Here is a 13,494-nt window from a genome sequence, read left to right as displayed (position 1 = left end):
CTAATGCCCTTGTACTTGAATAGAAGGGAAGATTCACTTGGCAGATGATTAGTGATTGATTCATTATCTTTATGCTGGGCCTGTTCCTTGGTAAACTGTGTGTTTAGGAAATAATGTAGACTACTGGCTGGTAAATTTGAAGAAAGACCAAAATTTTGATTGGGATCTCTGGCTACATTTTGAATGATTGTCGTTGCTTGAAATATTCTTTTTAAGTGATTATGTAAGTTACTACTCACTATTGATTATAATTTCTTAAATTTATAATCTTGGTTAGACTCTTCTAAATCTGATGCTTTTGGGGAAAAATGTGGTTCAAAGCTGTTAGCTTCCTGAAATTAGCTGTACTTTAAGAACAGTGTGGGGTTGCAGTAATCTTCATTTTTAGGGGATGACTAACTTGATGAATGAGAACACTGTGAATACAGTATGCTCTTTCAGCTGTTGGCCTCTAGTATGAGACATTTCAAAATTCTGAGAGCGAGTTAGGCATCTGGACTGGTTGCACCAGTTCCTCGTGTAGGCCAGAACATTAACGGCAGTAACTTTTACTCACCATTGGTGTGGATTTGAGAATAACTTTTTATCTGTAGCAAATCTTGTGAGCCTATTAGTCGTGCTAAGTTTTAAAGAAGTTTATGGAGACTACAAAGAGAACTGGAAGAGCTCATGATAACTTAGGAAATGTTGACTGTAACTTGAACCTGGCTGTCTCATTCTGTGCCACAATTAGAATTTCCACAATCTCTGTTTTTAGAGGATTACCCCAATGGGACATGGCTCGGAGATGAAAATAATCCTGAGATGCGGGTCCGTTGCCCCATCACCCCTGCTGACATGCTGCACATCAGCACGAACTGCCGCACAGCTGAGAAGATGGCACTGACATTGCTCGATTATCTCTTCCATCGGGAAATTCAGGCCATCTCCAACCTTTCGGGCCAGGGGAAGCATGGGAAGAAGCAACTTGATCCTCTCATGATTTATGGAATTCGCTGTGAGTATAATACTGAAGCTTTTGAATTTGTACTGTGTAGATAAGGCAGAAACTGTCTGCTACTTGCAGTTAAACTACGTTTTGTAAGAATGGAGTATGTATTGTTGCCAGACAGATGTTTTGTTAGCTTTTGTTTATGAAGGAATCCTAATGGGCTGGTTTAATTTAGTTTGTTGTGGGTGTTCACCAGAAATTCCTTGGTTTTGAAATCTGAATTCAGATTTCTTTGCAACTACCAGCTGTGAGCGCACCAAGAGTAGTAAATATCGGAGAAATATTACTTTCTCAGATAATGGAACAAATAATAAAACAGATTACACAAATTTAAATATTGTCCAAGTGTTCAAAACAGTATGGTCTTGAATCTTAGTTTTTTACTTCCCGTTTATGTGTATTATTTCAAAAGACTTGCTGACATTGAGATGGAAGAAATTTGCAATCTCTACTAAAGGAGAGATTAAATATCATAAAGTCTGTGGATTCGTAACAGGAATGCGTATGATGCTAATGTACTTCTGTCAGCTCCAGTGTGCTTGAGTCTTTTGGTTATTAAAGCCATTATGCAGTAATGAACAGATATTACTTATACTGAAGATGCAATTTTTGTCAATTTAAAAGGAATCAAATGTGTTTTGCATATAGAATATAGTAGGCATAGCCACTATATTGAGTGAAGAAGAACCTGGACATACGCATCTTGCTCTGATACAGTGACTTCTCGTAGAGGATTACTCAGTGAATACGTTGAGGACAGCCAAGTCTGTTCCATGCGCTATGGTGTAAATATTTTCCAGAAAAGGAGGTGGGTGAAGGCCTCTCAAACAGCCAAGCATCTGACACAAGTGTTACAGCTCTTGTGTGATACCTTTGCTATGCATGTAAAGAGGAAACAAATTTAAATGTTAGTCTGGAATTGAGAGAGTCTAAAAATGACCAGCTTTACTAATTGAACTAGATTTTAATATACCAGTGGATCTCACTGTTAAAAGATTCTTTGTAGTCACATCTTATGTAGGTCACCAATGGATTAGTAGAGTGGGAATAATTTGCTATACTAGAGCGTTTTGTATGGAATTGCCAATTTGAAGTGCCAATTAAGGCTTAAGAACATAGCCAGAGAGAGCTTATTTTGAATGGTGTTTGAAGAATTTGATGTTTTGTTTTTATGCTTCTGTTAGGGCAATGTGTTTGATAGTTACACGGAAGAAAATGTGAAGAACGTTTGATAATGAGACTGCTGTGCTTTCTTTACATTGAACCGAGCTGAGGAAATACAGTCCTATTGACCTGCTTTTGTTTCTAGTAACTTGCTGGCTGTCTCAGGGAAATTGATAGGCAAAACTAACCCATTCAGTTTGCTGCATTAGGCCAATTTTTGTCTCGTTATATACCTGAAGCAGAAGACTTCAGGCTTCTACTGCAAATACATTAAATATGTATTTTTAAGGGAGATTATGATTCAAAGTAATTTTGATCTCCAAAACCTTTTTATCTATTGATCTCATCAATGTAAATGACCTTGTTCCATTGTGTTTTTAAAACAGATTTTTGTTGACACTAGTTTTTAGAAACATGAAGAAATGAATCTTGCTCCAATGTTAAAGCAAGTCACTAGCAACCCTTTTCCCCATCGCTTAAATCTGTGAGCACAAATCAAACAAGGAAATTTATAACTATTCATGTAGGAAGAACAGGTTTTTGGAAATGTGAGCATGGGGAAGGAATGTGCTCATGTGAATGAATGCTCAAGCTAGGGATTATGTCATTTCTATGAGGCATTCTGACCATGAAGAAATTGGATTATAGAAGTGATCCCTGCAGTTGGAAAAGGTCTGCAATGGCAGAAAAGTGACAGCAGTGGATCATAAGCAGCTGCATTCTGAACACTGGGCACAGAAACCACTGTCTGTGTCTTCGATGTCATAAGCACGGTTCGGAAGGTTTGGGATCCAGGTGTCTGAAACATATCTTTATTTCTTCTTCATGTTGACTAGTGTTGCTTTCTTTTGGGAACCAGTCCATAACAACCTAGGGATTGTGTATGCCTTCTGGAAAAAATACACCCCGTGTGAATCTGACCAGAGTTTGCTTTTTTGGGTACCTAAATGTTAATGGTTATTGAGATTCGCTATCAGCAATGACAAAGAATCCTGTGGCAACAAATGACGAAAATGCATGTAAACTTGATGAAGCAGCAAATTTAACAGTTACAACATTGCTCCAGAAATGATGATTTCATGTAATAACCTAATATGTCATCGCTGTGAATAATTAAGTTGAAATGAAATTTCGTTTCAGTAGCCTGTTTATGATTTTGCTGTGATGTGAGTGAGCGTATGGATGACTCATAACTCTCGAGGATGAGATTCTGGCCATGTTCAGTTCAGTGGCAGAACTCCTGTTGAGTGCAGCTGTGCCACAATTTCATCCCTAATATTTGTCAGAGAGGTACTGGGAAGAGCCCTGCCATGCCATACCCACTTTGCTTTACCAGTCCACAGGCCATCTGTTTTTTACTGGTGAAGTGTTGTTCCATGAAAACTACCAAAAACTGAGTGCAGCGCTAGCATGGGAACTAAATTAGGTTGTTGTCCTAACAATGTGGTTTGTTTCTGCTCTGAGCAGTAATACTTTGATGCATTATTTTAAACTTAAATGAAAAATCTAATGTCATCAGCCTCGCATTTGCCAGTCATAGCTAGAAAAGCTCAAGCTGATATAAAGGATTTTATTTTTCCTTTTGTTTCAAGCTTCTTAAAGTTTGTCAGTGGAAAGATATTGCTTCCTTTCTTTTTCTAGGAGCAAAAGAAAACACCAACCAAATCTGTATTTAATAGAGAGAATATTTTGTATAATATGCAGAAACTATTGAAAATGAAGAGATGTATGTTTATTAAAAACTCTTGATATACTGCTTAGGGTTTACCGCAAGAGAGATGAAAGTTTATCTGTGGAAGTATAAATTTTCACTTGTGGTATAAATTTGCTTGTGGGGTGGCAGTGGTATTGAAGAGAATTTTTGGGCAAGAAACCAAAATGACTTAAACACACTATATGTTATTAAGTAGCTCATTACTTCAGCCCTACTAAAAATGTAGACATTTTCTGGTGAAATATGATATAAGAACATCCACAGTTGTAATTTTCTTTGTGTAACAGAAAATACAGGTTTAGCTCTTTTGAGATTTTATAGCAATCTCCACAAATTAGTTTGGAAAAAAACAGATTTCCAAATTCAGGATTTTGCATATATAAGAAGCTTTATAACACAAAGGATGATTTTGCATGTCGTCTCGGAAAAAAATTGAGAGGGGATTTCTGAAGTTCATAAAAGAAAATCTATCGATAGTTCTTATTCTTTGAAATAATTCAAGTAATTAAATGAAAACAAAATAACATGAGTTATTTCCTGTGTGTTTAACTTTGTTACTGTTGACACGCTTTCTGTGAAAGCCTCTTGCATTTGCACATGTGTTTTTGCACTCTCACCAATCATTTTTTAACATATTTGTCAGTTTTGGCCAATTATGACAAGAGGAGAGAAGGTCAGTACCTACAAATTAAATGCAGAACAAGTGTTTGGGTGAAGGAAGGAGATACAAATTCACTAATTGTGTTAAGGGGAACCTGTGCCCTTAGTTCAGTTGTATTGTTGGACACCAGAAGTCCTCTTTTGGCTCCATACAGTCGTCTGTTGCTCAGGGAATTATTTATGCATATTGAAATAACTCTCACATTACGTACATAGTTGTTGTTTAAAAAAACCCCAAAAGAACAAAAAAAACCCCACCAAAAAACCCCAGTACCCGCAGAGGGGAGGGCACCATGGTGAAAGATGTATGAGTACTGTTACAGCCAGCTTAGTACTATTCTGTTGAATTTTCCCATCTGCTTCCAAGACTACTTCGTAGAGTGAATTTTTGTCGATTTCCGTTCATGAGTTAACATTTATTTCATCCAGAATACATCCCTGTCATTTAAATAACATAGGAAAAAAGTGTGATCTGAGAATACCTTATGGTAAAGTCTGATTTTTAACTATATGGTAAATGATGTATATTCTGTTTCAAATGGCACATAACTTTACTTTTTAAGATGCAATTAAAAACGTAGAATAGAAGGAAATTGGTAATCAAAGCTTGGTGTTTGTATTGTGTCATAATATTGCTTCCAGTAAAGGTGGGACCACCTTTCTACTCTATTAGTTGAAAGAGATGTTAATACACTTTGATAGAAGAATGAAACATAGCTATGTCCTCTTCAGAGGGCTGTTCAAATAGAAGTAAGCACTATACTGCTTTACAAAATTCATTGACACAATACTGCTTGAAGCAGACCACCCGCATTTGTTTAATAGGAAACACATTTGACTCCTGCTTGATTGTGTAACGTATGTCAGTTAGATCAGCGTATCTGTATATATATATATATTCATGCACACAACCCAAACATAATGCAGGTTGGGCCAGTTTAAGCAACTTGTAACTTGTGTCATGTAAAATCGGCAGATCGCAGTAAGTCACTACTGTTTCAGCTTCTCATTTGCTTTTACTGAAGGTTTTGATCTTAATAGCAATGCAGGATAAACAACAAATATACCACACTTCTGTCTGTCTTAAGCATTATCGTGCTTTTAAACATTGGAGGGAAGGGTAGTAAGTTGCTTCTCATGGACAAACTGTTAGCTCTAATGTTTCTCACACCAGTGGATCTGTTTTATGAGATACTGTAGACTGTTGCTGTTATATAGAATGTTTTATATAAATAAACATTACAGTTACTGAAAGCGTACACTATAGATACAGAATGTATTTAGTATTTTCCGTTTTCTCATTTTTCCACTAAAAAGCCTTTTTTCTTGCTGTATTTTTATAAACTACATCAATTTTTCCTCTTATCTCCTTTTTTCCTTCCTAATCTTCATATACTTTTTTTGCACATTTTCTGTCTTCCTTTCATTTCCTGTTTATAATTCTGGGCTTCATGTGTCTCACTTCTAAATATCGTTGTAGTCACTAACTGTCAGAGTGTATAATATATATACAATGGTTTAAAACAGTGTTACACCTAGATGCAACAGAGATTGCTTCAAGTCTTGGTTATCAGCAATTTTTAGACATGTATCTAGACCTTGGATGCCCTCAGGAGACTGTTGAAGAACTTCAACCAAAACTCAAACCTTTTCAAATTGGCATTTTGTCCTACCTCTTTAGTATTTCGTCAGCACTAGAAATTGATGAACTTCTGTAACTTGGATTGTTGCGACCACATTGCTAATTGTCGTTTCAGTCATTCCCCTTGACAGACCAGCTAACTCAAGAATCAGTCATGCTCTGGATACTCTGGAGGTTTGGGGGGAAGAGGAATGGGTTAGTGGCAGTGCTCAAGCTAGTAATTTGTTGAGGTTCTCTGATGTTTTCTGTTTAACCCATGCTTCTGTTTCTTCATTATATAGGACATTAACTAATCTTCCAAGCTATAGTAGTCTGAAAAGAAGTTGTGTGGTTTATATCCGCATGGATGAGCTAATCTTGTGGTCCCTGGAAATATTTTTTGCCAGCATTTTCTTCTCCTAGTAATAAATACCATGGACTGTAGCTCTTTGGAAATAAAAATTCACTTCAGCCTGTTCCTTTGAGGACTGCGGTGTTATCAGATGCTGTAGTGCATTTCTCCTCAACTGCCAGATCACGGCTTAGAGGTAGGACAGACTTCACTTTACAGTTTGAAAGGTTGAGTATAAGCAGACAAGAATTTGCCCAATTCTGCAGCGTCATGCCTGTGGCAGATGGGGGAGTTGAAGCAGGTTCTCCTGAGCTGTGTGCTATTCAAAACCTCTGCTCTGAATCTTACCAAGTGGACCACCTCCACGTGACAATTTCAGAAAAACTGCATTGTGGTTCATTCTGAAGTCCATGAGAGTGGTGAGAACACTGGGGCAGAACTTGGAAAGAGAGGAGGGAGAGTTTGCAGAGGTGTTGAACTATCTCATACTCAAGAGAGTGAGAAGCAAAGTCTGAAGAGTTCAGCACATCTTTAAATGGAAAGAAGTGAAAGAAAGCATTTCTGTTGTGCTTTTCTCATATCCAAAAAGCATTAGTTTTTTTCGTACAGCACCCTCGGGAAAGGCCTTGTGATGCAGCAGTGCTGCTTTTTTCAAACACGGCGTCTTCCTCAGAGCTGCAAAAGTCTGGCTTCAGTTCCAAATAGCTGCTTCTTTGTGAATCAATTAAATGCTGCCACATGGAGGGAAGTGATAACCTCTTTTGAGGCTAGGCAAGAAGATAATATGAGAACCCATTGAGTTTATCTCAGTGCCGCAGTTCTCATAAATGGCATCAATGCTGGCACTTGCTTACTGACTTTATGTAAGCACTGTAATTTAATGCTGGCTGTTGTTTTCTTCTTTCCTGGGCACTTATGTTTATTTCAATTACTTTCCTGGCCAGTTACTGTTTAATAAACTGAAATAAAGACAGCAATTTTGGGAAATAAAATAAATTGTTGGCAGTGTGTTTTCTCTCTCCTTCTCACACTTCTCTTGTTGTTCTTGCATTGTATGAGCGATGAATTTAATTTTCCATTCCTGAATGTAAGCAGCTGCTTAGCCTGTCAGTTGCAACTGTGATTGCACGTAACTTGATTGCGCATGATGTCCTGTCAAGCATTTGTGAGTTCGTAGGCTCTACAGAAAGAAGCAAGCTAATGCATTAGGTCACTTGGACCATCTCTTTCCAGCCGATGCACAGTTGTTCCATCCTGTCAATACTTCTCCGCTTTGGCCATACTTATTTAAAGTATGTGCTGAAGTGCGCTGGTCCTCACTTCTTGAGAGGCAGCTAAAAACATTCAGATAAGTGTGAGCGTAAAGGAGTTTTCTCAGTGACTTTAAATGTTGCTTCAGGAGTGTGTAACGAAAAAAGGGGCGAGTTCTGTAATTTGTAAGAAAGATGTGCTCATTGGGAAAGTTACTGCTACAAATACAATAACTTAGTTGAACGAGTGCTGGTTTTTTTCTAACGAAAATCAAGGGAGTCTTGCGTGGATTTCAGAAGTTATTACATATTCATGTATTAACAAGCCCCAAACCCTGAAGTCAGCAAGAAGTATTGGACCATTTATAACCAATGTGTTGAGTGCGATGTCCAAGGATCATCTTTATCAATACTGAAGATCCATCCAACCTATGAAGTTACAAGCGAAATAGAGGACTCTTTGTGTCACGGTTGTACTAATCACTGTTTTCTTTGGGCTGATTCCTCCATACGTGGAACTACTCCAGTGTTATGACTGTCTGCAGGGTAGTTACTACAGTGGGCAGCAGAGATGTCCCTTTAGGACCTAATTCAGAAGGATGTGGAGCGAGCTTTACTCTCGCCATCTGTAGAGGAGGCTGGTGGTTACCCAGTATCACTCAGGCTCAGTCCCTCCATAAGTAAAATATCCTAATGAACTCTAAATGGACTCCAGACAAGAAATATTTTCTTTACTATCGAAGGCCTATAAATGACAAAATTGAACTTTTTACGGTGTGGTTTTCGAAGACATGAAGAGTCTAAGAAAGTATTTGATCCCTGATGTTCTGAGAGGAAAAGCAGCTCAGCCACCAAACACAGATTGTTCAGTGCAAAAATAATGTACATTCATCTGGAAAACGCATTGCTGCATGCAAGGAGAGCTGTGATTTCACAAAATCTCGTAAACAGAATTCCAGTAAGTTGCATAGCTTTTCCTTTCCTGGCTTTGAACTTTCTTTTCTTCATTTCACAAGGGTTAAAAAGTGAAGTGAGGAGATGCCTCAAGCTGACTGCAAGTAAAATGTAAATAAATTCCTGCAGCGTTCAGGTTTCTGTCGTGCCAGTCCTTTCCAAACCCACAAGCTCCTTCGGAAGGGGAGAAATTTTCGTTGTTGATTCATAAGTGAGTTTTTCTTGGCGGCACGTGTGGTGGCGTTTGCCATGCAGATGGGCTCCTGAGGCACTGCGGTGAGGGCTTATGTAACGGGATGTCTCGGGAAGGGGGTGGTTAAAGCAACAACCCTCCTTTTTCCATCGGTTCTGCTGCCGGTTCTGTCAGATCGCATTGTGCTGCTGTGTAAAAGACAAACAGCTGTTTAATCAAATTCCCCGTAAAATTGTGGCTATCAAAAATGACCTGATGTGTGGTTATTGGCAGCGGCTCCTTGAAATCAGAAGCATTTATTTCGATCAAGTGTTATTGCTTCAATTTAGGTGATTCCATTTGTTTTGAGCATCAGACTTTGATTTCAAACAGTAAGTTGATCCTTTGGCAATAAACACATCATATACTTAGGTATGTTCCATTCCAAAACAGAATGATGTCTGATAAACCTTGTGGGATTGTTTCTCCCAGTGAGTAAAAGAAATAGCAAGATCTTTGCTGGCTGACTGTGATCATAAATGAATGCTCTGACATTTTGAATGTGCAAAACCAAAAGGTTAATTTAACTGAAGACTTAAAAGATGGTATCCCATAAGTCCATTTTTATTATGCAAAAAGAAGGTAATAGTTATCATGAGCGCATTAGGTATTTTATTTGGAAGGAGGTTGTTAGTGGCTGGGTAAGTCAAACGAGTGTTGGAGTCTTTAGGTCCTAATCTTTGTGAAAAGCCATTTCAGATGAAAATGCTTGTGCAGTCTGTATGGAATGCTGCCACTGCAATTTTTAGCTGTACAGCTATATGAAGTATGCAATTTTGCTTTCATACTGAGACCCAAATGTTGCATGAATATATATATTTTGGGAGGAAATGAAACGTAGATCTTTTTTCAAGGTATCTTGTTTTATTTGCCGTGTCTTTTTGGATTTTTGCAACATCTTTTTTAGAGCAAGCAATGTGTTTTCTTTTAAAAATGGGGGAAAAAATAGAAGCAAACGTATGTCATTTGTCCAGTATCATCGTAGTGGAGTACCTCTCATTTAATTTGTGAACTGAGGCAAGTCTGTAGTAGATGACAGGAAGACTTTTCTATTTTCAGATTATAAAACTTCTGGTTTGGTCTAGAATTATTTTCTTGTGGGGGTTGATCGATTCATTTAATGAGTTAGACACTTCATGTTTTTGGTAATTAACTCTGGTTATTAAACAGTTACATTTATGCAGCTGTTGATATTCTGTCACCATCAGAGAAAAGTGATCAAAAGATCCCTAGGGGGAACGCCCTATGGCCACTACAGTAACACACCGCGTGGAACTCACTTCAATCAAAGTGTGCAACCAGGAACATCAAAAATACTTTATTCCTGTAGTGATTAATTCGCCCACTTCCATTTCACAGCCTATCTCTGGTTCTGCAGTTCTGCTAACCTTTTGTAGCACTTGGCATGTCCGGCAAGGGAGTTGGAGATTGAGCAGACACATGCACGGATAAAAATGCTGTCGTTTCTTGCCAGAATGGTAAATTTGACGCTCCACTAGATGGCATTATTTGCATGCTTATGGCTGTCTCTTGAAGGGTCAAAATCAAACAGGTTCTGCTCTTGGTAAAATAGATAAAAATAGACCGGCTGGTTTTCCAGAAAGGTGGTAAGGTGTGTCTGAATGTAGGAGCTCTTCTGTTTTGGAAGAGGATACACTGGTGGAATTTGGAGCTTCTAGATGCTAATTAATTTTATTTTTGTTTTTGAAACTTCTGGTAGGGTCCTGTAGAGCTGCATGGGTCCTTTTAATTTGTTGAATAAGGGCATTTAAAATAATCTTTAATTTCGTGTTTCCTCTGGTTCTGTGATTTGTTAAAAACGAAATATTCGGGCAAATACTCTAAATAAATATTAATAAATATTAATGAAACATTCTGAAAAATTAACTTTTAATAAAATAAAATTAGATGTTAAATATTCTGATAATTCAAAGCTAGTTGTTATTTCTTTTGAGGAACAGTACATTGCCAGAATGAAATCTGAGCCAGATCTGCGTATAAGCATCAAGAAGGTGCTTGCTTTTCTCTTGATACATTTGGTTTCAAAATGCTTTAAATCTTTTAAAATACAAGACATTCTATCTGTGTTTTAGAGAGAGCAAGAACAGAGAAAGAGAAACCTCATGCCTTTTGGGTTGTACTGCTTTCTCATAACTTTTTTTTTTTAAAAAACCCAATCGACCCATAAACAGACAACAAAAAAACTAGCTGCATGTTGGAGACCACGTATTTTACCCGAAGCAGAAACACTTCTAGCAATCACTTGTAAAAGGTGAATGGTCTCTTGCAGTAGGCCTTTGATCTGGTATGCTTGAGACAAATGCAGAGAATAAATGTGGTTACAGCCGTCTGTCTGCATCCACCAAATCGTCGGATCTGCAGCTTCAGATTGACAGAGAAAGTTGTAATGATTGAAGCAGTGAATAATCCACTTTCACTTTAACCTGCTATTGAGACACAAGCCCGTATGTGCAAACACTTTTTATGCTGTTTGGTAGATATTTAAAACAAGTTCATTTCTGAAATGTTTCCTCAATGTGATAGAGTAATCTAACATTATTGAGGAAAACTTTCTTGCCCGTTCTTACAAATGGTTTAGTCTTCTATTTGCATAGAATTGTAATTAGCCGATTGTCTGAACAGTGTAATTAGCATTTTATAAATAGTTGCTGATTGTAGTTTAACACTTCTTCTGGCTTTCTTTGATGCTGGTCCATCAAAATGCACCCTTTTGATCCCAGAAAGCATTCCTACCAGACAGATACTTAATGTGAACTTGGCTTTGTTTTAGGAGCTGAGATGAGAAAACATTGTTTTAAATTGTTGGTTTTCTTGAAATAGTGAAAACACACTGCTTTCATATATGTTAGAAAGGAGATTTTCATTCTAAAAGGGAAGCAATGAGTGATATAGGCTGTTACCTCAACCCATCCTGTTCTTGAACTCGGGGAATTTTATAGTAGTCATAGTTTGGGGTGGATGGTGTCTTGGTAATTGTAAGACCTGTGTTACTGGGATATTGGGGAGTAGGAGTGGGACGCTGATAGGCTGATGTCAGTTCAGTCTGCAGAAATTTATGTGCACAGTCTCACTTCTATTCCAGTTATCTTGTAAAAGGTGTGAAAGTACAATGTTAGAGTTTAGGTCCTTAATCTGCTGACGCGTGTATTTATATAACACCCACATCATGATGGCATCTGGAAGCCACGAGAATTTGCAATATGAGCAATACACTCCTGGAAAAAACATTTTTCGGTGTTCCTAAAGTTAGTCCTTATTCCCTAAATTGTCTAATCACATGCTCACACTTAAGACCACTGACTTCACTGACGTTTTTCACATCTGGAGTGTTTCCTCGAACGTGCCTGGCTTTTTCAATTGTGTTCTTAGTGATATTTATGAATTTCCTTATTCTTTTGCCATGACATTTAATTTTCTTACTGTAGGTGAACAATTGCTAGGTATTTGTTGTAGAGCAGTTGTTATAAAATTAGCCATTATGTGTTCTGTCATAAAGTTACCTAAGATAAGACTCCTCATGATCTCTAGTACAGAGTTGAGTTCCTATTGTCCAAGTGGAAAGGGATTTGATTAACGTGGAATTTTGAGGTTTATATATTATTATAACTTAGTTGAAGAGTACAGTAAAATAATCTGTTTTCTATGGAATCTTATTTGCAGAAATCCTCTTTAACCGTATCTTCTGTACCTAGGAAAACAGGGCATTTCTTTTCTTTAAAAGCTGACAATTGAAAATTTCCTGAAAAAGTTCAGATTTTGTGAACATTTTATAGTGTTTGATTTTAATATTTGACTGTTTAAAATATTCTGGTTACTGACACAGGTTTAGTAAATCCTTCTTTAGGTGTGTGTAGTAGAATAGGATTTCAGTTGTATTTGAGGCTGCTCGTAAGTACCCCCTGAATACAGTTTGCACTATAAAGTGTGCACTCTAGTCTCTAGTAGTCTATAAATTTTGTAGCTGTTTGAAAGGTGTGAATGTAATAGTTAAACAAAGGAACTCTAGAAATAAAATGGAAAACAGAGTAATTGTTTGGTAGCTGAATTTTCTTTCCCTCTTCCCTCTCTCCGTGTTTTTAACAGCTCCCCCCATCTCTTTTTGGATGTTGTTTAGCTTGTGGATGAGAATGTTATGGAAAATTATTATCTGGTGACATGACTGACGTTCACAAGCATGTGACGTTGGAGAAGCTGCCAAGGTTCTGCCATCCCACTGACTGTAGCGGGGCGAGTTTTCCTTGAATGAGTACGATGTTGCCTTCCCCTCCTGCATCCCTTTGCCCAACCCTAAACAATTCTGAGTTTTGGAGGGGGGAAACTGCCTCCCAGCTATGGAGATCATACCCCCCCCCCCAAGCTGTCAAATGAGTAAACAATTACTCTTTTCAAAATTGTTTCAATATGGTCAATGCGTGACCATAATTACGTTTGAAGAATTGAAGTCTGAAGGCGCAAGAAGTAACTTCAGAGGTGCTTAATTTTTTCCTCTGCTGTTCCAATATTTAGTACAGCAGATCTTGTTGTCATACGCTATT

At 37.7% G+C, this 13,494-nt stretch overlaps 1 protein-coding gene across 2 annotated transcripts in view; it reads left to right on the top strand.

Annotated features, from left to right (window-relative positions):
* The window catches only part of BANP (BTG3 associated nuclear protein), a 141,773-nt gene that overhangs the window by 35,432 nt on the left and 92,847 nt on the right, over nucleotides 1-13,494 (top strand). For both annotated transcript variants that reach the window (XM_009277269.2, XM_009277268.2), the window contains exon 6: nucleotides 758-997. In XM_009277269.2, the coding sequence (XP_009275544.1) occupies nucleotides 758-997 (240 nt within the window). The remainder of the gene's footprint in view (nucleotides 1-757; nucleotides 998-13,494) is intronic.

The sequence above is a fragment of the Aptenodytes forsteri genome, unplaced genomic scaffold (assembly GCF_000699145.1).
Source record: "Aptenodytes forsteri isolate BGI_AS27 unplaced genomic scaffold, ASM69914v1 Scaffold50, whole genome shotgun sequence".
In the NCBI taxonomy this organism is placed as follows: Eukaryota; Metazoa; Chordata; class Aves; order Sphenisciformes; family Spheniscidae; genus Aptenodytes; species Aptenodytes forsteri.
This window is presented reverse-complemented; position numbering and strand designations above follow the sequence as displayed.